The sequence below is a fragment of the Mus caroli genome, unplaced genomic scaffold (genome assembly GCF_978045245.1).
Source record: "Mus caroli unplaced genomic scaffold, Mus_caroli_1 scaffold_10, whole genome shotgun sequence".
Lineage (NCBI taxonomy): Eukaryota > Metazoa > Chordata > Mammalia > Rodentia > Muridae > Mus > Mus caroli.
This window is the reverse complement of record NW_028227265.1, coordinates 108,652,422-108,679,018: the sequence shown is the minus strand read 5'-3', so window position 1 is coordinate 108,679,018 and position 26,597 is coordinate 108,652,422. Positions and strand designations below refer to the sequence as shown.

Here is a 26,597-nt window from a genome sequence, read left to right as displayed (position 1 = left end):
ACCAAGAGCAGAGAACAGATATACACCTGATAAACAGCTTCAGTGCAGTAGCTGGATATAAAATTAACTCAAACAAGTCAATGGCCTTTCTCTACACAAAGGATAAACAGGCTGAGAAAGAAATTAGGGAAACAACAGCCTTCACAATAGTAACAAATAATATAAAATACCTTGGCGTGACTCTAAATAAGGAAGTGAAAGATTTTTATTAATAAAGGTTTAAAATAATATCATTCTCATTCTTGAATCCAAGAGTCTTCACAAAGGCATACACAGCATATTAATTGTAAGCTGTCTTGTTCCTGTATTGATCATGCTGAGCTAGAACAATTCCCATGAAAGAGGTCCTTTATTGAAAATGGAGAAGGAATGAAGAAGAGAAAGAGAAAGATGGGTCGGAGACTCTAACTTCTATTGGGGCCTAGAAGTAGGTGATCCAGGTAATGACATCCACAGGTAATGCAGGTGAGACATGCAAAGGGATTGGGCAGTGTTTGCCATGACAACAGACACAGTAGGTCCTTGTTGACTAGGGATGGCATCATTGGATTCATGGGCTAACTGTAAACAGCTTCTGATGCTAACACCAAATGTTAATGAAGTACGTATAATATGGATTTTCTAGAAGGGACTGAAATAAAACTTGATGGTTCTTTCAAAAATCAGTTATGTTGGAAGGTATTTTGCTGGGGGAAACACAGGTAAAACACTGAGGGAGACTCTTGAAGGAACATTTTCCCGAAGCAGACACAGGAGAAAATATGTTCTGCTAAGGCAAGAGTGTGAAAGGACTTGTGATGAAGGATTCTTTGCTAACAACACACATGTATTGGTTTACCTTACATGGCATAGCTTACCTCCATTTGTCAGGACTCCATGAGGGAAATGGACCAAAAAATATCTAGTGGTGTGATTTGACTATTTTTCAGCTTCAGTGGACTGGGGATAATCCAACAGAGTGATGTCAGCAAGTGTTGAGCAGGTGTTCAGGCAAGACCCATGGAGGAAACATGGTATTTGGAGGGTTTAAATAAGACTCAATGGACACTGATGAGAGCTGAGCTAGGCTTGCCTATAGAGCTAGCTGTGCAACTCTTCTTGATCTCAAGGCTTAGTGATCTTCATTTCCCTGAGAGCTGAGAACTCCTGGCATTCCTGCGGGTGCCTCCTGCTGACTCCTGATGTGGATGAGGCCTGCCTATCTCTGCTAGGTAGTACCACTACTGCTGATTCCTGTTTACTATCCTGACTTTATCAAACTGGACTACTGATGCATCCTTGATGTGCTTGCTAGTGGATTGACTGGTTCACTGCTAACCCTGAGAACTGAACTGTTGAGTTCAAGACAACACACATAGGAGTTGCTCCACTTCCAAAGTATCATTTCTTATCTACTACCTCACGTGGGTTGTGGGCTAAAAGGGAGTTTAACACATTTAAGAACCATCATGAAAAATAAGGGTTGGAAAAAAATAAACTTACAGGGGACCTTGAGAGGAAAGTAGATTGAAGGTACATGGTGGTATTAATAATCCCTGTGAAATAAATAAGAAAGCAGATTAGGCGTTTACTCTTAGTCTGCTTCTTTTACAAAACACAGAGATGAGCTTCATCCTGTAATACAAGTCTTAAGTCAATGTCTTCTGGTGGACATCTTTTCATGAAAAAAAAAATGTACCATTGTTGGATCTAGAGACACAGAGGACATTAGGCACTAAAATTAGACCTACTACACAAGAGCAGAGGATCTGAGAGAAGTCCCATGCTTAGATGGATGGGTTTGCTGTGATGGATACATCAGAGCAAGCAGCTGGAACAACTTTGGTTGCAAGAATCAGAGGACCTATTGTTCCTACCAAGATGTGAGGTGTTTTCTTACTGCTTTTTCTTGTAGGTGTTTCTGGAATGCCCCTCCCCTGCCCTTATGCTTATACGCACTCATACACTTCTCCAATATGTCTAGATTCTTCTAATATGTAGATTAAAATAGACTCTGTCATCAAGCTTAAATATTGAACTATAATATGAACTACTCACAGTTTGTTCTCCTCTACCTTACACTTGGTACATTTCAAACATATTTTGGAATCAAAAGTTCATGGCAGAAGGAAATATCCTATACATATTTCATTCTCATGCTTGAAAGCACAGATGACATACAAATAATCTAAAGATATATGTATATTGATATTAGTTATTGATATATTTATATTTAGATTTATTATTATGGCAGTGTAATTTTTTTCCTGAGACAGATGCTCCTACTAAGGCAAGAAACATGGAGGACACATTTGGTGTATGTGTGTGTTTGTGTGTATGTGTATATTTAAAACGTATCCACTGGGGTGAAAGGAGCTAATTCAAACAAGATTAGAATATATTAAAGGCAAGTTTATTGGGGAACTCCTCTTGAGTGGGATAGTTCACTGGACCCAAGGACTAAGGCCAGGGATGTCACCATGGGGAAAGTGAGGGGGAGTTGAGGAGGGAAAGAAAAAGAGAGAAAGGGGTTGAGGAGAGAGAGATGGAGAGACAGAGACAAAGACAGAGAGAGAGAGAGCACAAAAATGTCTAGATCATATGGGGAAGAGCTTCAGTAAAGAGCTGTTCACCCCCAGGTCTGGAAAATTCAAACTTGAGGGCAGGGTATGCCAGGGAGGGACTGTGGAAGGCTCAGAGAACCTGGTAAAAATGTCTCCTTCAATATATAAAATATGCACCTTAGTAACATGTCCCATGGTCTGAAAACCATTACATATGTATTTATATAACTGTGTGTGTGTGTGTGTGTGTCTTTGCTAAAATTTTTATGAATCTATCCCTTATCTCTAGCTATCTTACCTCTATGCTGTATGGCCATTCACCTGCTCTTTGATCATGTTAGGGTTCTCTACCCAAGAACTTCTGGTCCAGAGATACCTCAGGTTTTTCTCAGACAGCTGCATTCTGGGCCCCTGAGACTACCAGGAAAATAACAGAGAAGAGGGTGAACCTCTCCTGCAGGATAAGGGAGCAGGAGTTAAATGTGTGAAGGCTAACTGGATACAGAGGTCTCTTATGACCTTTTTTGTCAGTGAAATGTTAGTAATCCCCCTAACCAAGCAGAAGCCAATCAGATGCAACTCACAGTAAGGTATTTCTTCTATTCCAGCTAGCTCAGCACACCCACCCCAAAGCATCACCACCATCATGCAGAACGGTTTTAGTGTGGGGAAACCTGAATGTCTATGGGGCAACTAAGCAGCAAACAAGGAATATGTATGCAAGCATCTAATTGGAAAGCTCCTGTGGCCTATAATATAATTGGCTGCTTCTGGGAGTATATCATAAACTTAACTTCTGCTCCTCTCTGTATTAGTCATTCAATACATTGGTCATAAGGCATGGGCTTGTAACCTGGGGTACAGGTTTTTTAGGGGAATAACCTGGAGACCTGCTTGTTGGAGACCAATTTTCTTTTTACCCTATCCACACAAGCTATGCTACTCACAGCAGATGTTGAACAACACTTTAACTAGAAGGAGAAAGATATCTGGTCTTGTTGAGGTTGTAACCTGGAAACTCTGGTTTTGTTGGGGATTAGCCTAGAGACTGGAGCTAGGCTCAGGTTCTGTTAGGAGGCAACTTGGAAACTAATGCTAGGTACCAATTTTTACTTTACCTGAGTTCAAACTTAGGTCAGGTTCTCTGTAATGGAATCTGAAATTTAAAAGATTTAATGTCTCAGTCCCTGTCCAAAAAAGGGGTCGGGGGTAGGGCTTTGTTAAACAGTTTCCCATTTGAGTTTCAATTCAAACTTGGAGAGTTTTCACCTTATTCAAACTCATCAAATTGAAGTTATTCAATGGCTGACGCATAGCCCCATGTGCTCAACTACTAGCCTTCATCCTCTATTAATGGCTTGACATTTCACAGAACCAGCTATTTTCACTTTTGGATTATTTGTATTCTGGGCCAAGAACCGAGTGGTTGACTGATCGCCTAATTTGAGTTCATGCCTTTGAGACTGAATGGGAAGTCTTATTCTTTTATCTATAAGTACTGAAGTAAAGCTAATTACCAGGCATCATTGTAAGTCATATTTTGCTTATATTATCATGACTTAGTAAATGGACATGGTATGTCCAGGAAATGGTGCCTGGAGTTGTAAGGACTACCACCCTGGTCTATGACACAAAAAAGAACAGAAACAATTGGCTCATTAAAGGCTGTGGGATGCAGAGAGTTGTAAGGAGAAATAAACTACTGAAGCAGCTCCCCATCTTGTGGTTCAGGACTGTACATGCCATGAAAGTGCAGAAGTTTGTGTCAAAAGGCTGTGACCTCTGATCCTACATATAAGCAACAAGCTGGCTGGAGACCAATTTTCTATTTCCCCCACCCAGACAGCCTCTGCTACTCACAGGAGATATTGAGCAAGACATTCACTTGAAGGAGAAAGATAAAGCCTTAAACAACAAAGAAGTCATGCATTAAAAATAAAAACTAAGTATTAGACATTAGAGAGGGGATAATCTTGATTTTCAAAAGTAACACTGAAAAGAATTACATATATGTGTGTCTCTCCAGGCATTCTAATTATCAGGAAATACCTACAGTAACAATGGAAATAGATGTTTGTCTACCTGTTGAATTAAGAGTAAAGTGAGAGACAAGGAGAAAGGAAATATTCATATTTTTGAGAGATACCAACATTTTCATGAGAAAGTATGGAGGCAGTTAGAAGGCTCAGTGGGAGCTCAGACCTGAGATGTACTGCTGCTTCTACAGGGCTTATTGGCCTCTCTTTAGAGAGTATCTGCAAATTCTCTCCTTTTGCTCTCACAATGTCTCCTTAGGATATCTCTCTTAATTCCTTCCTTTGGGTTTAACAGCATATCCATGAAGTATATCTGCAAATTCCTTCTTCTGGGGTTTGATGCGAAGTCAATGGAACCTGACTTTTGTATATACTCTAGAAATAGTAAAATAGTACTGATTATCATATAACACCACCAATAACCCAAATGTCCTGTGAAACTTGAGCAAAGAACCTTCTCCCTTAAGAAATGATGATGTAAACTAACTAAAACGTATTTTTGGAAACATTTTTTCTTTCCTATGTCCTGTTTTGAGCAATTTGTGGGATGGAGGTTGAAAAGGTTTTCTCTGTGTAGCCCTGATGGTCCTGGAACTCACTTTGTAGACAGAGAAAACTATTCTCAAACTTAGAGCATCCAGTGCACCACTGTTGGTATTAAGGGGGTGTGCCATCACCACCAGACATGGCTTTTTCTTTAACCTTAGTATTTTTTTGCTTGTGCATTACCTTTTACAATTTTGTGGGCTTTTGTGGTTTTTATGTATGTGTGTCTCTTTGTGTGTATGATTATCTTGTACCCTTAATTGTTCTTGATGTTTGTTTCATTACTGGTTATCTATTTTGTTGAGAGAGAGACAGAGACAGAGAGAGAGACAGAGAGAGAAGGCATGGGATTGGAATGGTGAGGAGGGTTTGAGACGAGATTCAAGTGGGGAAACTACGATCAAAATATAGTGTATGAAAAAGAATATGTTCAATAAAAAAGTTAAAAACAAAGGAAGAAATGTTGGTGTTTTTATACCAGATAAGTGACACAAGAAAGAAGCACTGAAGGCTATAACCCAGCATTGAGGCAGAGTGTGGTCTGGATGAAGCAGAGGAAAAATGTTACCATAGTGTGTGCACAAACGTGTCAGGCTCAAAGCTAGAGGTAACAGTGCAGGATCCACTCTGGATCTTCGATTAAAATATGTGCGCTGGCTGAGCATGGAAAGAAGATTGCATTCAGAAGGGAAGAAAATTAAGAATAGCATAGGAAGAAGTCAACAAAGTTGCTTTGCTGTCTCTTGACTCAGTAGCGCCATCTGCTGTCCCGCTTCATGTGAATTTACTGTTTCTGTCAGAATGACAAGGTTCATGAGTGCCTTCCTTCAAGAGAAAGATTCAGGAACAGGACATAGAAGGCATGTGTTTATGCTACAAAAGACAGTGTGAATTACAGAGGGCTTAAAAACTATAAACCTAATGCCACACAACATTATAAGCTTTCAACAATTTTGTAAATCATGTGCAACAGTGCTGTTGTTATATATATGGAGAGCTATGTACTCTCTCATCTTAAATTATAATTGTTACATGTTTATGTATATGCACATAATTTTAATGGATACATATACAAACATGTATGTATACCAGAGTCTATTTAACATTACTCATATGTCCATGTGTCTATGGCTAACCATTCGGGATTGGGGCCTACAACTGACAATGGGACCTTATGAAACAAAACCTTCCCAATAGCAAAGGAAATAATCAGTCCAGTAAAGAGGAAGCTCACAGTGTGGTACAGACCCTTTGCAAGCTACATAACTCTATGGGTTGTCATCCAAAATATACAAAAACCTAGGAAAGTGAATGAAGGCAGTTAGTGAAACAACCTAATTAAATATCATATATGGATCTGAAGAGAGAATTTTGGAAAAAAAGAATTAAAGTGACTAAAATGAGATCAAGAATGTTTGACATGCCATGACTGTACTGTGCAAGTCCAAGGCAAAGCATATCCTAGCAGGGACCTGGGAGTTGGATACAAAAACTCCACCACTTGCCCTGGAGGTGTTGCTAATTGTTTGCTGTTAGGTGAGAGAGACAGTTCTTTCTGAGTGTATCTTCTGGTGAATTGATCATGTTCCAGTAGAAAGTATAAAAATATATTGGCAGCACAAATTGATCCAAATGGATTTAAAAACAAAAGTTAAAGGAAAAAAGGAAATGGACATGGGTGGATAGGAAAGGGGTGGATATGGTAAGAGTTTGCTCAGTGGTGAGTATTATCCCAATAGCATAACCACTTTTCTGAAATTTTCAAAGAACTAATAATAATAGCCAAGAAGTATGCTTTAAAATGTTCAACATTCTTATCAGAGAAATGGAAATTGAAAGTTCTCAGAGGTTTCATCTATGCCTTGTCAGAATGATTAAGATCAAGAAAACAATTGTTCACAAGTGGGGGTGAGGGTCTAGGGAAAGGGGAACACTCAGGCTCTGTTGGTGGGATTGCAAGCTGGCACAGGAACTAAAGGAGTCAGTGTGGAGAACTCTCACAAAACTGCAGGGAAATCTCCATGGCACAGCTGTACCACTGCTTGGCAAATGTCCAGGACTCAGGATGCTACCTTACAGTTACTTGCCCAACAAATTCTATTGCCTCTGAGTTTTCAGCAGCTGTAGAAAGGAGAGAACAAAATGTCCTTCAACTGAAAAAAATGGATCATAAAAAAGTGGGACTCATTTTGAGGGTTAGTCTTATCTAATGAATAGACAAGTTGATAGATAAGTAACTAGAGCAGAGTGGCTTATCTTTATATCTAACCTCCTGCTCACCCTTGATGCACACCAAATGCATCATGTACTATGCCTGGCAACCTGAGTTCAAATCCGCATAGTAGAAGCAACAAACAGGCTACCATTAGCTGTTCTCTGACCTCCACATGAGTTCTATAGCATATGAATTCTCTCTGTACATACAATAAGTGTATAAAAAAGATAAAACAAATTTTAAGAAAAAGATAATGTTCACATGACTGACTTCCCTGTGTTTAGTTACAGAAAGCATGCTTTTGTCCTAAAAAAAAAGTCCTCTAGTTTAGCCTAACCCCAAAGAGTCTCAAACATTCCATTTCACTTGGACTTGAACAAACATTGAGGAACTGACAGTTTTTATAGTAACTGAGAGTTGCTGTAGGTTGTGATGCTCAGAAGACATGTCCCCAATGAAATCACATCACACCATCAACATGGTATTGTCCACATGTTCTACCATGTGGGCCAGTGTTGTGAATAGCCCTGGGGCTAATTCTATTTTATGTTAAATCTGTTCTCCTGTGAGGGGTTGCAAACAAGGAATGAGTCAGCACTCAGGTGAATTCCTGTAAACCTGCTTCCCACCTTAATTTGTAAAATAAAGGAGAACTGATGATTGGGCAGATAAAAGGGAAGGTGGAGCAGAATGGGGGAGAGGGAAGAAATGGGAAATGGAAGAGGGAGAGGACAAAGAGGAAGAGGAAGGAAGAGGTAGAGGAGAAGGAGGGGGAGGAGGGGAAGGAGGAAGACTAGGGGGAGGAGGAAGAGAAAGAGAAAGAGGAAGAGGTAGAGAGCAGAAGCACAAGGCCAGGAGAAACTGCAAGTTCTAAGGGGTCTCAAAGATGTGGAAGATGGTAGTGTATCAGTAGATCTGCCCAATCTAGGTGCACAGCATGTAATCATGTTAAGTGTGTTGTGATTTCACTGCCAGGTCATAACTGGGTTGGATAAATTTACTGAAACAGGCCAAAGCCATCGCTTATTGCTACAAAGAACCTCTAAAGAAATTTCAGTGACCAACCTATGATATCATGAAAAAATACCCTATAGATGCCCAAGATGTTTTTAAAATAACCTGCTGATCACAGAAAATTCAAATGGACAACAAATGCTTAATGGCTCATACCAGCCAACTCTATGACAAGCCCATATTACAGCTTCTGAAGGGAGTCTGCACCCTGTGTGTAGGTCACAGAGGAAAAGTGTGTACACTTTTTCATAATTACAATTGTACTAGGCGCCTTTAGTTCCTAAATGTGAATCTTTAAAAGAAGGATGTTTGTCTCCATGCTCTGAGGATGTTCCTCAGCTAAATATGAAGCTAAGCCCTCTTCCAATCAATAGTCTTCATCATAGTCTTCTGGTGAGAAATACCTGCACATTACACTGTCAGACATTTTCTAGTTTTCTTTTTCTCATCATCATTAATATCTGGAAGGTACTCCATCAGTTCTCAGCTCATCCCAGTCTCATATATCCTTACATGTAACATCTTTTACCTAATTTGTAAAACTGCTTATTTGGTGAGATATCTCTTTAACAAACAGATGAAAGCTATAAAGTTCTTGAGGTATTTGAAACTAGAAGATACGTTCCCTATTATTTTAATAAATAGAAACATTCTATATTGAATACAACATTTAAATGCTATGGATTTTGACAACTTCTTACCTAAAGTAAGAATACTAAACTTTTATTTAATGTAAAGATGAAACTGCTTTGTGTTGTAACATTATAGAAACAATGATAATTTGAAACTTGTGATAAGCCAGGCAGCATTCTCAAGGTATATAATATTTGCAGTTTATTTCTATTCGATAATACTTACTAATCGCTAAAATCTTTTTTTCTCTTTGGATAAGAGGTTTTCAGAATAACCAAATAAAATAGTCACGTTCATTGACCGATGTTTTGTGGGTTTGTAAAGGAACTTTAAAGAGGTTAATTGCCATACACAGAAGACACTAAAGATTAGGCAACAGGCTGTGGCCAGATCTCTTATACTTTACCGCTATCCCATATTCCACCTTAACTCCTGTGTTTTAGAGTGATGCCTTCTGTCAGTTATTGAGATTTTTCTTTTCCTTGCTTAGAGCCTGATAGAAGCCCAAGGTTGAAAGACATCTCTTGACAGATGGTCTCTCTACTTCTTCTCCTTGATCTCTGCCTCTACTAATTATCTCCTTTGAGATTTGATGTTAAACCATCAATAAATAACCCATATTCTCTAGAAATATAAAAAGAAATGAGGGGTGTTTTGACAGTTATCACAAATAATAACTCACATATATGATCCCTACTACAGAAATAGTGCAGATTTTTAAGGATAATTTTGAGTTCTGTTGAGTTTTTACACTCTGGCTTGTGATGGAAAACATGTGCAGAACAGAACACCCCCACCTGTCTCAGAGTCCAGGATGCAGTACAGGAGAGCATACGAAGATGCAAGTTCTCAAGCTGTGACCCATCTTGCCAAGAGCCTCCTGTTGGTAACCAGAGTCCTGATGCCTGTGAGAAAGGAAGAGGGCTAGCCCTCCCATGTGCCTAAGTGGGGCATGTGCAAGACCAGAGACTTCAGATTCCACTGGGGGTTAACATACATTCTTTGGAGAACATATTTGAATACATGATGATGTTTGGACAAGATTCACTACAAGAAGATATAGCAATGGACTACAAAGAGCTCCTTCAGTTTTCCAACATCACTTCAGTGTCTGTGGCCAGCCTGCTCCAAGCACTCCCCTATTTCCCAACATCTCACTTGGCATTCACATGTGATATAATACCTTGGAACATTGAAGATCGTCAACACTCTGCATGAGAAGAGGGAACTTCCTCACTTGTGGCAGAGTGTGGGTAAGAACTGTAACTGATTCAAACACAGGATGTGGTAGGAATTTTGCTAATGCCACTAAAACACAAAGCTTGAATTTACAGATTTAATATGAAAGAAATAAAACTCATGAATATTATTAAGAATATTAAATGGCAGGCTGTTTGGAATAGAAAAAAAAACTGGAGGAAAAATATTTATCTTTACTGCATATGTATCAAAAGATGGCCTAGTCGGCCATCACTGGAAAGAGAGGCCCATTGGACATGCAAAGTTTATATGCCCCAGTACAGGGGAATGCCAGGGCCAAAAAAAAATGGGAATAGGTGGGTAGGGAAGTGGGGATGAGCGTATGGGGGACTTTTGGGATAGCATTGCAAATGTAATTGAGGGAAATACATAATAAAAAATATTTTTAAAAAAGAAGATTTTTAATATATGCTACAAAGAGAAAATTTCCAGACATTTTGAACAGTAGCTAAAGATTCATGAGAGAAAATGTGGGCCTGGAAGGATGGCTCTGAGGTAAAGAATACTAGGAGCTCTTTTGAAAGATCTAGGTTCAGTTCTCACATCCACATAGCAGCTCATAGCCTTCTGGACCTCCAGTTCTTGGGGATTGGCTCTCTGCTCTCCATAGACAACAGCCACACACACACATACAGTCTGCCAAATCACTTATAGAACAAAAATAAGTACATCTTTCTTTACAAATGTAGAAAGAACGTGCCAACTATTCTCTCAGTGGAACATTTGACCAAACACAAGCACACACACTTCTGGTGTCAAAGCATGATAAAAATGAACTGTTATAATACTGAAATATCAATTTTATTTATCAGATTGGGATGAGAAATATAAGAAAAACATTATAGTACTTTTATCAATCTGCAGTAAAACTGTAAAGTTCCAGCCAACAGTAAATTCACAAAGCAAAAAACTGCTTTCCCCCAAGGCTCAATAAACCTAGTAGTATGTAAATGACTCCATGCAATTCCACAGACAGAGGAGGATTCTGGTTTCTACATTCTCTGGGCTCCATGAGTGGGTGTCTCTCCTCAAGTGAGACATCTGATGCTACCAGGGCTTGGTAAGAAACAAAAAAGAGAACATAAAGCAATAAGAAAATGAAGAGGGTGAAGAACAAGCTTTGCTGTACTTGAAAAGGGCATTCTTCTCCAAGGATATATTGTGTGGATCAGCATTCTCTAAGACTTCAATAGCCAGTTCTGTACTAGACACTGGTAGGAAGGGTACAATGGGAAATTACATAATAAAAATCTTTCACATGAGCATGGTGGCCTTTTGAGCATGCATATTTTAGAAAGTGCTACTTACATCAATTCTGTGATGATCAGGAAAGACAACAATGTGTCTGAAATATAAGGTGTGCTTCTTAACTCATAAATCAAAGTCTACAGATATATTCAAGAGGTCATGTCACATTCTACAATTACATATGTGTGTGTGTATATATATACATGTGTGCACATATGTACGTGTGTGTGTGTGTGGGTGTGTGTGTGTGTCAGGTGAAGTTTAATATGCATTTAAAATAGTATTCTCGCTGCTTAGCTAATTCTTTTTGAGAACTCCATATAATATCATTTTAACAAATGAATAGTATTAATTAACACATAAATATGATGTGGTATGTATGACAGGGGGACTACATACAGAGAATGAAAACAGCAGGAAGTTTTGTACCTTTTGGTCTGTATGTACTGTGAGAAATGGGATGAAACACATACAGAACAGTGGTCATGTATGACATGATGACACTTCTTAAGATTGGGTACTAGCTTATGGCCCTCTCTACATTATGGACGTCATTTCTTATAGATCAGTACTCATTTTCTGAAAGTAAAAACATTGCAGAATCTCAGACATGTGGAATGATGCATGACTTGAAAGTCCCAAGTATGGAGATGCCCCTGGGCCACACTCTTGTGAGATGTGTTCTGACACTTTGGCTTCTACAGAACAACTCACTCTAGCTTAGTTCTTACAAACTCTGTCTCTTAAACTCAATTCACTAGGGGCACAATGAGGCGATCTAACTTTCTCGATAATGGCTCCAAGTAGGGAGTTCACAATGTTATTTCTCATGAGGATGATTGATAATACCTGAATCATGCAAAGAACTGACTCTCCAGTCCACCTAGTCAAACTCTGCTCCTGATTTTCTGAGGAGGGCATCCTGCAAGTTCAAAACATAAAAATCCTTTGTTCCATGAGCTTTTTAAATTAGAAACTGCCTAGCTCTTTTCTTCCCCGACCACTGAGAGGTAAATACTCAAGCAGATGGGAAACAGGGGAAGGTAGCAAAGCCCCTTCATCATTATTAATGGGAGGGCTGATATCACTGAACACACACTGCAACATCATGATAGTAGACTTCAGGACAGAGGAACATCAAAGGGATCTTGATGATAACAGACTCTCCCAGTTCCCATCAAAGAGTGCCTTCTCTAGGTGTAGACCTTTCTCTGCCCTATAAATGTATGCTGTCTATTCATTCTCCACACATTGGGCTCCTGCTCACCAATCCTCCAGGTTACTCCCAGCCATGAAGACATTTGTTCTCCTCTCTGTCCTTGTCCTGCTGGCCTTCCAGGTCCAGGCTGATCCTATCCAAAACACAGATGAAGAGACTAAAACTGAGGAGCAGCCAGGGGAAGAGGACCAGGCTGTGTCTATCTCCTTTGGAGGCCAGGAAGGATCTGCTCTTCATGAAGACTGTGAGTACTGGTGCCCAGTGTGATGTATGCTTGCATTCTCCTAAGGGAGAGATGAAGATGAGCCCTAGAATCCTGGTAGAGTAATGTGGCTCCCTTGGCAACTCTTTTTTAATTCATTTTATATTCATAACAGTAGCAATGAGAGGAAAGTAATTTCAATTGAATTTCTTTCTCATAAGGCTTTTTATGCAAAATGATACACATGGGAATTTCAATAATCAGAGTGCTCCAATACTCTGAGTAGATGATTCTAGAACAGGACTAGAATTGGGTATTAGTAAAAAATTTTCTTTCTGTAAAGGAACCTTGAATCAATTTGTCTACATGGTGACGAAAGGAACACAGAAAATAAAGACACATCAGAATGGTTCTCAAGTGCATGACCAACACCCTTGAAGTGTGTTATTGGTTGAGATGTCCATGCTGAAGGCTGTACTGTGGCCAACACAGCACATTCAGGCTGTATCACAGATCCCCATAGGATCACATATTATTACATGCTGCCAATCACAAAACTTATTGCCTGATTCTTTTTGTGTCTCCAGTGTCAAAAAAACTGACATGCTATTGTAGAATAAGAGGCTGCAAAGGAAGAGAACGCGTTCTTGGGACCTGCAGAAGTCTTTTTTTAACTTTCATATTCTGCTGCAGCTGAATATGCAGATGACAAAGACATGACAACCATCGGCTCTGAGGCCACTGATGCTGGGGCCTGATGACCACTTCTCAATAAATTGTTCGCAATATGCTTCCTGTGTGTTTACGTTCTTTCAATGTTTTCTAAAAGTCTCAGTCAAGGCTCTGTATATAAACTATCAGAACCTTCAAGGAAACCTTTGCAGATGAATGAATACTATAATTTTTTACTTGCAAGATACTGGCTCCAATTAATATCAATTTAAGGATGACTCCAGGTTCAGACACAAAATGTATAGAAAGCTCAGAATGCTCATGATCCTCACATATGCTGCTCCTGACTTTTGACTCTGCCTTAGGCAGTCTTGACTCTCAAACACATTGCCTATATGTTAAAAAAAATACTGCTTTGGGTTTCAGGTGTACAGAGTTCTAAATGATATTTTTAGGAAGCTACTGCATCCTTAAATAGTGTTGATGTTTTAATGAACCAGGTCTGAATTATGCCTCTGGCTTCTAAACTGAGGGTTATTTTTGACTCAGTGGAGACACATTTTATCAATATTAGAAAAAGTTAGTCAGAGACAGAATGGGTAGGATGAAAAGCAGGGCATCCCACACTGTAATTTGCATGTAATTTGTAGTGTCTACAGTAGTATAGGACAAAATACAGTTTTTATACAGAAAACATATACAGAAAGTGTACATGTCTAATGAATGCAGTGTGCTCTACAAGATACACTCAAGTGACTTACCCTACAGCTTTGAAGAGCTTAATGCAGCTTGGCAGAGATATGCAAGATAAATAAAGAAATTGGTAGGCAGTTCTTGAAGCAGGGACTCCAGTGATGGTACTGGTTGCTAAGGGTCAGACTATAAATCATCACACACTCCTTCAGGGAAAACCATGTCCTGATGAAAGGACAGCAATGGTGGTGACCTCTAGATTGCAGATTCTACTAGCACAGATGGTATGGTTTCCCAAAAGACATAGTTGTGGACTCTCAATAGTAATAGAACCATGCTAGGAGAATTGAATACCCTATCATGCTTTGAGGAAGAAAGGATGCTAGAAGCATCTTATTGGTACATTATAACAACATGACAAAGACTAGATCCCCTGAGTGAGCTAGGAGACAAAGTCAAACTCTAGCCAATACAACCCATTTAGCCTCAAATATTAGAGAATTCCAATTATAGGATTGCAAACAAAAGGCAGTTATCATAGTCTCACAAGACATTTCATTCTTTAAGTAAGTCACTTGTGACCTGGGCAATATAAATTTAATAACTAACTCAATGTAACTCATCCTTCTTAAATGTAATTATCTGAGGATATAGGTCCTCTGTTTCCAGGAACAGTTAGCATAACTCCAGTAAGTGTCAATCAGCAAACACATGACACAGTCACATTGGTCAACCTCTCTACGAATGTTCTCCAAGGACTCTCCTCTATTTTACAGAGCTAAACGTCTCTCTTTTCTTTGTCTCCAGAGTTTATTCCAACACCTCTCCTGGTTGCAAATTCTTGACCCTGGATGCAATAAGCTCATGTATTATTCCTTCCCCCCTTACAATATGGGGAGAATTTTCCTTGTAAAATGCAAGGTTTCAATGTTTTTAACCTGACCTATATCAGTGGTGAAAATTCTAAATGCTTATTGGAAAGTATTTATGATTGTATGTGCACATTGTGAATGATTAAGTTGGGAAAGTATCATATCTGTCACTTCAGGTGTTTATAATTTTGTTATGGTAAAACACCTAAATTCTACTGTACTAAGTGTTTTGAATTACATAATCCATTAATATTTACAACCATGTTGTTGTGTAATAATCCACCAAACTCATTACTCCTAACTAAATGTCATTTTGTACCCAGTGACCAACCTGCCCTCAACATTACTTCACCTTGACAGAATCTAGTAACAAGTATTCTATTCTTGCCTGCCATTACATTGCTTTATATCTTGGATATGTGAGATCTGGATATCATGCTCTTAGTGTGTCTGGATATTACACAGAAAGTATCCTCGGGTACCATCGCACGAATTGAAATTCCCATCTTTCTATGGTTGAGTAGTGTTCCACTATGTAGAAGACCCTAATTCTTTGAGACTTTCCCTCAATAAAGCTGTGCTTGAGAGTCAGCTCAGAACAAGGATGCATACGGTAGACAAAGAACACATGTACCCAGCATTTTCATGTCAGATGCTCTTTGTTAGTAATGATCACATATCCCTTGTGTATTAATTAGAGTATTGAATTCACTTTCTGGAAACACCCCTGCTTCAGTATTTTCACACAAATACTTGAGAGAATTCCATAAGGAGGAATTATGATTAGCAAAATTGGTTGATTCAGAAAATAAAAGTGTTGCCCTGGATTTCTTGCTTTCTTGCTTTCTTTCTTTCTTTCTTTCTTTCTTTCTTTCTTTCTTTCTTTCTTTCTTTCTTTCTTTCTTTCTTTGTTTCTTTCTTTCTTTGTTTCTTTGTTTCTTTGTTTCTTTCTTCCTTTCTTCCTTCCTTCCTTCCTTCCTTCCTTTCTTTCTTTCTTTCTTTCTTTCTTTCTTTCTTTCTTTCTTTCTTTCTTTCTTTCTTTCTTTCTTTTCCTGATGGCTCTTATATGGTGGCACAAAGAATGAAGGGCAGTTCTAGAAAAGCTTTGTAGTCTGAAATTCTAGAAAAATGACAAACACTTTCTAGTTTTTTCTCATGTTCTAGCAATCACAAAGGCCATACAGCCCACCCTATTAATCCCTTCCCATGGACAGAGACCTGAACTACACATGGGTTGCACACTTATCTTGCATCCCCATTTGTAGAAAACTGGATACACAAAGAATAAGAAGTTGTTCATCAAGGCACCCCAAATAGTACAGAACCTTGTGCCACTTATCTAGGACATGCTTTCAGAGTCATTCTTTAGGAACTAGATGAAAATAAGAAGTCCTGACTTCCTCAATGCATTGACAACACAAAGTTTGATATTCAAAATAATCCACACAAGTCACACATTTTATCATTTTGAATATACATGAACATGCCCTCTTATCCTACTGCCCTGTAAAATATCATTACCAGAAGAAATGGATTTCAAACAACACACATAAATGTGTTCTAACTCATATTTTCTATTGGGACATTATTCAGTACCATGGGCCCAGATAAGTGGATCTCTAGGATTGAGAGAGTGTATTACAGAAAACCTCTCCAGCATGGTTGCCTAGTCAGTACTGGTGTCAGGAAGAAGCCAAGAGCTGAGAACTGGTGTGCAGAGGACATCCAACTATCCTAGCTGAGGAGGGAGGGACCATCATCAACCTGTCTGAAGTAGAGTGGATTGTGATGAAGGATGTTTGTAAACATTAGAAACCAAAATATTTTCTCCAATAAAGGTACCCATAACAATTTCCATTATACCACTATTAGGGCCCTCAGTTCTTTCCCTGTAGTTCCCTTGTAAAGATTCAGAGTTCCTCCAAAAAGGGCATTTGTGTTCCTGTGTGAACATATGCCTTAGTACATTTGGTCGGAGACTCTGTCTTTTATCCAGACCTTGAAGTAGGTGACACAAGTAATGACATCCACAGGTAATGCAGGTGAGACAAGCAGAGGGATTGAGCAGTGTTTGCCATGACAACAGACACAGTAAGTCCTTGTTGACTAGGGATGACATCATCACTGGATTCATGGGCTTGTTGTAAACAGCTTCTGATACCTACCTCAAATAGTTATGAAGTACATATAGTATGGATTTTCTGGAGGGGATGGAAGTAAAAACTTGATGGTTCTTTAAAAATCAGTTGTGTTGGAAGGTGTTTTGCTGGGGCAAACACAGGTAAAATGCTGAGGCAGACTCTTGAAGGAACATTTTCCTGAAGCAGACACAGGAGAAAGGATGTTCTGCTAAAGCAAGCATGTGAAAGGCTATGCGATGAAGGATTCTTCACTAACAATACAAATGTATTGGTCCACCTTACATGGCATAGCTTACCTCCATTTGTCAGGACTCCATAACGGAAATGGACCAAAATATATCTGGTGGTGTGCTCTGACTATTTTGCAGCTTCAGTGGACTGGGATAATCAGTAGAGTGATGTCAGCAAGTGTTCAGCATGTGTTCAGGCAAGACCCATGGAGGAAACATGGTATTTGGAGGGTATAAATAAGACTCAGTGGACAGTGATGGGGGCTGAGTTAGGCTTGCTTATAGAGCTAGCTGTGCAACTCTTCTTGGTCTCAAGGTTTAGTGATCTTCATTTCCCTGAGAGCTCAGAACTCCTGGCATTCCTGCTGCTGCCTCCTGCTGACTCCTGAATGGATGAGGCCTGCCTGTCTCTGCTAGGTAGTACCACTACTGCTGATTCCTGTTTGTTTACTATCCTGACTTTATCAAACTGGACTACTGATGCATCCTTGATGTGCTTGCAAGTGGATTGAGCAGTTCACTGCTAACATTGTGAACTGAAGTGTGGATTTCAAGACAACACACATAGGAATTGCTCCACTTCCAAAACATCCTTTCTTATCCACTACCTCAGGTGGGTGGTGTGGCTTAAGGGTCCCAAGTATGGAGATGCTCCTGGACCACACTCTTGTGTGATATGTTCTGACACTTTGGCTTCTACAGAACACCTCATTCTAACTTCATTCTTACAAACTCTGTCTCTTAAATGCAATTCACTAGGAACACAATGAGGCCATCTTACTTTCTCTATATTAGCCCCAAGTAGGGGGTTCACAATGTTACCCCTCAGGAGAATGATTGATAATACCTGAATCATGCAAAGAACTGACTCTCCAGTCTACCTGGTCAAGGTCTGATCCACAGTTTCTGAGACGTACAGTCTCCAAGTCCAGAACATAAAAATCCTTTGTTTCTTGAGCTTATCAAATTAGGCAGTGCCCAGCTGTTTTCTTCTCTGAAAATGAGAGGTAAATGATCAAGCAGATGGAAAATGGGAGAAGATTGCAGGGCCCCTTCATCATTATCAGTGGGAGGGTTTTGTCACAGAACACACAGTGCAACAGGATAATGGTAGCCTTGAGGACAGAGGAACATCAAAGGGAACTGGAGGGTAAGAACCTCTCCAACTTCCCATCAAAGAGTGCCTTCTCTAGATGTAGGCCCTTCTCTGCCCTATAAATTCAGGCTGGATATTCACTCTCCAAACATTTAGCTCCTTCTCACCAATCCCCCAGGTGACTCCCAGCCATGAAGACACTTTTCCTCCTCTCTGCCCTTGCCCTGCTGGCCTTCCAGGTCCAGGCTGATTCTATCCAAAACACAGATGAAGAGACTAAAACTGAGGAGCAGCCAGGGGAAGAGGACCAGGCTGTGTCTGTCTCCTTTGGAGACCCAGAAGGCTCTTCTCTTCAAGAGGAATGTGAGTACTGATGCCCAGTGTGATGCATGCTTGCATTCTCCTGAGGGAGGGATGAAGATGAGCCCTAGAATCCTGGTAGAGTATGTGGCTCTCTGGCAATACTATTTTAATTCCTTTTATATTAATAACAGAAACAGTGAGAGGAAAGTAACTGTAATTGAGTATCTTTCTCATAAGGCTTTTACTGTAAAATGATATACATGGGAATTTCAACACTCACAGTACTCTAATACTCTGATTAGATGCTTATAGAAATAGATTAGTCTTGGGTATTAGTAGAAATCTTTCTTTGTGTAAAGGAACATTGAATCAATTTCAAAGTATACTAAAGTGTCTACATGGTGACAAAAGAAACACAGAAATTAAAGACACCTCAGAATGGCTCTCAAGTGCATGACCAACACACCTGAAGTGCATTATTGGTTGAGATGTCCATGCTGAAGGCTGTATTGCAGCCAAACAGCACAATCATGCTGTATCACAGATGCTATAGGATCACATACTATTACATGCTGCCAACCTCAAATCTTAATGCCTGATTCTTTTTGTGTCTCCAGCGTTGAGAGATCTGGTATGCTATTGTAGAACAAGAGGCTGCAAAAGAAGAGAACGCATGAATGGGACCTGCAGAAAGGGTCATTTAATGTACACGCTCTGCTGCCGCTGAACATGGAGACCACAGAGGACAAGACAACCATGAGTACTGAGGCCACTGATGCTGGTGCCTGATGACCACTTCTCAATTAATTGTTTGCAATATGCTTCCTGTGTGTTTATGTTCTTTCAATATATGCTACAAGGCTCAGTCAAGTCTCTGTATATAAAGTACCAGGACCTTCAAGGAAACCTTTTCAGATGAATGAATACTATAATTTTTTACTTGCAAGATATCAGCTTCAATTATTATCAATTTAAGGATGACTCCAGGTTCAGACACACAATGTATAGAAAGCTAAGAATGCTCAGGATCCTCACATATGCTGCTTTGCTCCTGACTTTCGACTCTGCCTTAGGTAATCTTGACTCACTCTCAAAAGACTATATGTTAAGGAAAACTAACACTTTGGGTTTCAGGTTTACAGAGTTCTAAAATGATTTTTTTTTTTTGGAAAGCTACAGTGTCCTTAAAAGGTGTTTAAGTTTTAATGAACCAGACCTGAATTATGGCTTCTAAACCGAGGGTTACATTTGACTCTGTGGAGACAACATTTATCAATATTAGAAAAAGTTAGTCAGAGCAGAATGGGTAGGAGGAAAAGCAGGGCATCCCAAACTATGATCTGCATGTAATCTGCAGGGTCCACAGTCGTATAGGCAAAAATACAGTTTCTATACAGAAAACATCTTTATATACAGAAAGTGTACATGTCTAATGACTGCAGTGTGCTCTACAAGGTACACTCAAGTGACTTACCCTGCAGCTTTGAAGGGCTTAATGCAGCATGGAAGAGATATACAAGATAAAGAAAGAAGTTGGTAGGCAGTTGATGAAGCAGGGGACTCCAGCCATGGTACAGGGTGCTGAGAGTCAGACTCTAAATCATCACACACTCCTTCAGGGAAAACCATGTCCTAAATGAAAGGACAGCAGTTGTGGTGTCCTCCAGATTGCATCTTCTAGTAGAACAGATGGTGTGGGTTCACAGAAAATATAGTTGTGGTCATTTAATAGTGATGGAACCATGCGAGGCAAATTCAATACCCTTTCACATTTTGAGGAAGAAAGCATGCTAGAAGCATCTTACTTGGTCGATTATAGCAACCATGGCAGAGACTAGCTCCACTGATTGAGCTAGAAGAGAAAGCCATTACAACTCTTTTCACCTCAAATATTACAGAATTTCAATTAGAAGGTTCAAAACAGAAGGTAATTATCATAGTCCACAAGACATTTTAATCTTTAAATAAGTCACTGGTGACCTGAGCAAAATAAATTTAACAATTAAGTCAATACGGGTCATCCCTCTGAAATGTAATTATCTGAGGATATAGGTTCTCTGTTTTCAGGACCAGTTAGCATAACTTCAGTGTCAATCAGCAAACACATGACACAGTCACATTGGTCAACCTCTCTACGAATGTTCTCCAAGGACTCTCCTCTGGTTCACATAGCTAAAAGTCTCTCTTGTCTTTGTCTCCAGAGTTTATTCAACACTTCTTCCTGTTGCAAATTCTTGACCCTGGTTGCAATAAGATCATGTATTCTTCCTTCCCCATTTACAATTTGGGGAGAATTTTTCTTGTAAAATGCAAGGTTTCATGCCACACACCCTCTAGGTCCCTTTGTCTGCATGGAACGGGTCTCTGGTCACAGGTGGGCAAGGAGTTGGAGGGAATGACAGACAGACCAACACAGGAGATTGTGTAGAATCTGAATGTAATTTGTCAAATTGAGCATCAAAGTTTTATACAGAAGAAAATAGGGAAGTTAAGTGACATATCAGCAAGGTACAAATGAGGTTACCGGATGCTTAATGACTCTTACACTAAACAGAGGAATGTAAACACAAAGACTGGCAAGAACTGGGCGATAAAACAACTAAGACAAAGTCAGCTCTATCTAAGGTCAGCTATAGTCTTAGAACCCAGGTGTGAGAACTTTACACTCCTAGGGCAAGGGCTTTCACACCCAAGTCATGGTTCTAATTAGGGAGTTCTGCTCTAGCTAACCATCTCATGAATAATGCAACTCTAAAACCACAGCCCATTCTACTTCCTAAACCATTGTAAATCCCTGTATATGGGAGCGACTTGGCTTTTATTCTAACTGATAGTGTGGGGGGACTTTCTACTAATGAGTAATGTAGTCTGCCATACATAACTATAATAAGAATTCTAAACTTACTTTGCTAAGCTTGCCCTGAGATTTCTAACTCTATGTAGTAGATAGTAAAGCCTGATTTCTTTCACTATCTCTCTTACAATACTAGAGGCAATTCTAAATGTCACTGAATAGGCAATATTCTTACTGAATTCCAAGCCCAGGTTTGGCTCAAGGACTACCTAGGGCATTGGTGATGACCAGAAGCAAAGTTCAATTGTGCTTAGATATTCGGCAAGTCATTGTTTGGAGGCACCTATAACAAAACAATGCTGAAAGGAAGCACACAGATCCATTCACAAGGACAAAATTGGAGCATACGTGCTACGGAATGCCACAGTTCCAGGAGACAAAGTTTCCATGAAATCCGTTCCCTCATGACTGCATCCAGGCTTTTGGCCTGTCATACACTTCACTACTGGAGTGTGCGTGGCACTTTCGTTGTTTTTAACCTGACCTATTATAGTGGTGAAAATTCTAGATGCTTATTGGAAAGGGTTTATGCAGGTATGTGCACATTGTGAAATGATTAATTTCAAAAAGTATCATATCTGTAACCACAGGTATTTTTAATTTTTTTTATGGTGAAACACCTAAATTCTACAGTAATAAGTGTTTTGAAATACATAATCCATTAATATTTACAACCATATTGTTGTGTAATAATCCACCAGATTTCATTGCTCCTTCCTAAATGTAATTCTGCACCTATTGACCAAACTCCCCTCAACATTACTTCATGTTGCCAAAATCTAGTAGCAAGTACTGTATTCTCACCTGCCATCACATTGCTTTTTATCTTGGATATGTGAGAATATGTTGTCCTGCACTTTGTGCATCTGGATAATACACAGTAAGTGTCCTCGGGTACCATCTCAGTTATTACAAATTCTTTATTTCTATAGTTGAGTAGTATTCCACTTTCTACACACATAAATACACACACACACACAGAGAGAGAGAGAGAGAGAGAGAGAGAGAGAGAGAGAGTACCACATTCTCTTTATCAACTCACATACTGATGAATATCTCTTAGCAATAATGTACAGTATAGAGAGCTACAATACACAAAGATATCTCTGCAACATAAAGAGTTTGTTTCTATTTGAAAGTTTGGTTTTCTGAACTCTTTCTACATCCAGAAACAGAATACAAGGGATTAAGAGAACATATTTTTCTTTGCTTTACCAACTTTCCTTTGACACTCAAAGTTCCTCAGGTCATTTAAGAAACTTTCAGGTTAGAGGAAAACATTTTCCAGTCTAATGTTGCCCAGATGGTCTCCTTCCCATCTTCTTGATACTTGGACACCTCAGCTGATAGTGACCCTCTCCTCATTCTCTTCAACTATCCAGCCAATGACCACATGCCTACACACTTGCCAATGCATTGATTCTCCTTGATTTGGGTGTTAATCTAAAGCTCCTGGTTTGTAACCTATTCATCTGCCTTCCTGCCTCCTGAAGTGGAAGACCCTGGTTCTTTGAGAATTTCCCTCAATAAAGCTGTGCTTGAGAGTCAGTTGAGAATAATGATAAACATGGAGAACACTTGAACTGCTTGGTTCAGAAAATAAAGTGTTGCCCTGGCTTTTGTTTCTCCTTCTTTTTCTCATAGCTCTCATATAAGGGCAGATAGAATAAAGGGCAGTTATAGAAAGAATTTGCAGTTGGAAATCCTAGAAAAATAACAAACACTTGCTAGTTTTTTTCATGTTCCAGCAATCACCAAGGCCATACAGCCCACCCCACTACATCCCTCCCCATGGACAGAGAACTGAACCCCACTTGGGTTGCACACTAATCCTGCATATCCATTGTAGAAAACTGGATATATAAAGAATGAAAATTTGTTCATCAAAGCACCCCAAATAGTACAGAACCTTATGTCACTGATCTAGGACATGTTCTCAGACTCATTATTGAGAAACTAGGTGAAAAGATGGAGTCCCAACTTCATCAGTGCATTGACAGAGCAAAGGTTGATATTCAAAATAATCCACACAAGTCACACATTCTCTCACTGTGTATGTTCATGAACATGCTGTGCTCTCCTACTCCCCTGTAAGTTATCATTACCAAAAGAAATGGATTTCAAACAACACACATAAATGCATTCTAACTCATATTTTCTATTTGAACATTGTTCAGTACCATGGGCACAGAGATGAGTGGATCTCTAGGATTTAGAGAGTTTATTACAGAAAACCTCTCCAGCATGGTTACCTAGTCAGCACTGGTGACAGGAAGAAGCCAAGAGCTGAGAACAGGTGTGCAGAGGACATCCAACCATCCGGGCTAAGGAGGGAGGGATCATCATCAACCTGTCCGAAGTAGAGTGGATTTTGATGAAGGATATTTGTAAACATTAGAAACCAAAATATTTTTCCCAATAAAGGTACCCATAACAATTTCCATTATACCACTATTAGGGCCCTCAGTTCTTTCCCTGTAGTTCCCCTGAAAAGATTCAGAGTTCCTCAAAGTAGGGCATTTGTGTTCCTGTATGAACATATGCCTTAGTTCATTTTGTCTTATATGGCAGGACAGCACATAACAAGTCACATAATAATTGTATTTTGCATAGCAGTTGGTACCAATTTCTTATAGTTCTGGGGTCTATGAAGTCTGGAGTCAGATGAAAGTGTGAAAAGATTTATTCTCTTGATGTCCCAATTTCTGATTTATAAAATTATTACAATTTAAATTGAGTCCATGTTCTTTCAGTGTTTTCTGAGTTTATAACACTGGGAGCTTGGATTTTTATTTTAAAAGGTTTTAAATAATATCATTCTCATTCTTGAATCCAAGAGTCTTCAAAAAGGCATACACCACATATTAATTGTAAGCTGTCTTCTTCCTGTATTGCTCACGCAGAGCCAGAACAGTTCCCATGAAAGTGGTCCTTATTGAAAATTGGGAAGGAATGAAGAAGAGAAAGAGAAAGATGGATTGGAGGCCCTTTTCTTTATTTCTTTGTTTATTCATTTTAATTAGGTATTTTCTTCATTTACATTTCCAATGCTATCACAAAAGTCCCCCCATACCCTCCCCACTCCCACTCCCCTACACACCCACTCCCACTTCTTGGCCCTGGTGTTCCCCTGTACTGAGGCATATAAAGTTTGTACTACCAATGGGCTTCTCTTTCCACGATGGCCAACTAGTCCATCTCCTGATACATATGCAACTAAGCCACAGAGCTTTTGAGGCAGACCCCATTTCAGACACCAGACATCCGGACACCTTCCCTGCCAGAGGAGAGGTGTCTACCCTGCCCAGGAGGGCTTTGTTGGAGCATGTGTGGGAGCCATCTTGTTTCCCGGATCCCTCCTAGACTACTCTGTGCAGCTGAGAGTGAGACTCTTTTTTTTTTTTTTTAATCTGGGACTTGAAGTAGGTGACACAGGTAATGACATCCACAGGTAATGCAGGTGAGACATGCAGAGGGATTGTGCAGTGTTTGGTATGACAACAGACACAGTAGGTCCTTGTTGACTAGGGATGAGATCATCACTGGATTCATGGGCTAGCTATAAACAGCTTCTGATGCTAACATCAAATATTAATGAAGTACATATAACATGGATTTTCTAGAGGGGACTGAAGTAAAAACTTTATGGTTCTTTGAAAAATCAGGTAGTTGGAATGTGTTTTGCTGGGGCAAACACAGGTAAAATGCTGAGGCAGACTCTTGAAGGAACATTTTCCTGAAGCAGACACAAGAGAAAGGATGTTCTGCTAAAGCAAACATGTGAAAGGACATGTGATGAAGGATTCTTTGCTAACAACAAAAATGTAATGGTCCACCTTACACGGCATAGCTGACCTCCATTTGTCAGGACTCCATTAGGGAAATGGACCAAAAAATATCTGGTGGTGTGCTCTGACTATATTGCAGCTTCAGTGGACTGGGATAATCAGCAGAGTGATGTCAGCAAGTGTTCAGCATGTGTTCAGGCAAGACCCATGGAGGAAACATGGTATTTGGAGGGTATGACTAAGACTCGATGGACAGTGATAGGGGCTGAGCTAGGCTTGCTTATAGAGCTAGCTGTGCAACTCTTCTTGGTCTCAAGGCTTAGTGATCTTCATTTCCCTGAGAGCTGAGAACTCCTGGCATTCCTGCTGGTGCTTCCTGCTGACTCCTGATGTGGATGAGGCCTGCCTATTTCTGCTAGGTAGTACCACTACTGCTGATTCCTGTTTGTTTACTATCCTGACTTTATCAAACTGGACTACTGATGCATCCTCGATGTGCTTGCACGTGGATTAAGTGGTTCACTGCTAACCTTGTGAACTGAACTATGGATTTGAAGACAACACACATAGGAGTTGCTCCACTTCCAAAGTATCCTTTCTTATCCACTACCTCAGGTAGGTGGTGAGCTAAAAGGGAGCTTAACACATTTAAGAATCGTCATGAAAATTAAGGGTTGGAAAAAAATAAACTTACAGAGGACCTGGAGAAGAACATAGATTGAAGGCACATGGTGGTATTAATAATCCCTGTTTAATAAGAAAGCAGATTAGGAGTTTACTCTTGGTCTGCTTCATTTACAAAACATAGAGATGAGCTTTATCGTGTAATACAAGTCTTAAGTCAATGTCTTCTGGTGGACATCTTTTCATGAAAACTATACCATAGTTGGATCTAGAGACACAGAGGACATTAGGCACTAAAATTAGACCTACCACACAATAACAGAGGGTCTGGGAGAAGTTCCATGCTTAGACGGATGGGTTTGCTGTGATGGATACATCAGAGCAAGCAGCTGGAAAAACTTTGGTGAC

At 39.7% G+C, this 26,597-nt stretch overlaps 2 protein-coding genes across 3 annotated transcripts; both read left to right on the top strand.

Annotated features, from left to right (window-relative positions):
* The first annotated feature begins 12,786 nt into the window (after positions 1-12,786).
* LOC110289030 (alpha-defensin 5) lies at positions 12,787-13,613 on the top strand. Its single transcript, XM_021155241.2, has 2 exons — positions 12,787-12,958; positions 13,504-13,613. Exons 1-2 carry the CDS (start codon positions 12,787-12,789, stop codon positions 13,611-13,613), a joined length of 282 nt encoding a protein of 93 aa, XP_021010900.2.
* Positions 13,614-18,811: 5,198 nt separating this feature from the next.
* On the top strand, positions 18,812-19,650 carry LOC147002500 (alpha-defensin 7-like). 2 transcript variants are annotated; one of them, XM_085844344.1, is made up of 2 exons: positions 18,812-18,983; positions 19,541-19,650. In XM_085844344.1, the coding sequence occupies exons 1-2, from the start codon at positions 18,812-18,814 to the stop codon at positions 19,648-19,650; spliced, it is 282 nt and encodes a 93-aa protein (XP_085700470.1). The 2 variants fall into 2 exon arrangements, with proteins under 2 accessions (XP_085700470.1, XP_085700471.1); XM_085844345.1 differs by having other exon boundaries at positions 18,812-18,987; positions 19,548-19,650.
* The last annotated feature ends 6,947 nt before the right edge of the window (positions 19,651-26,597 follow it).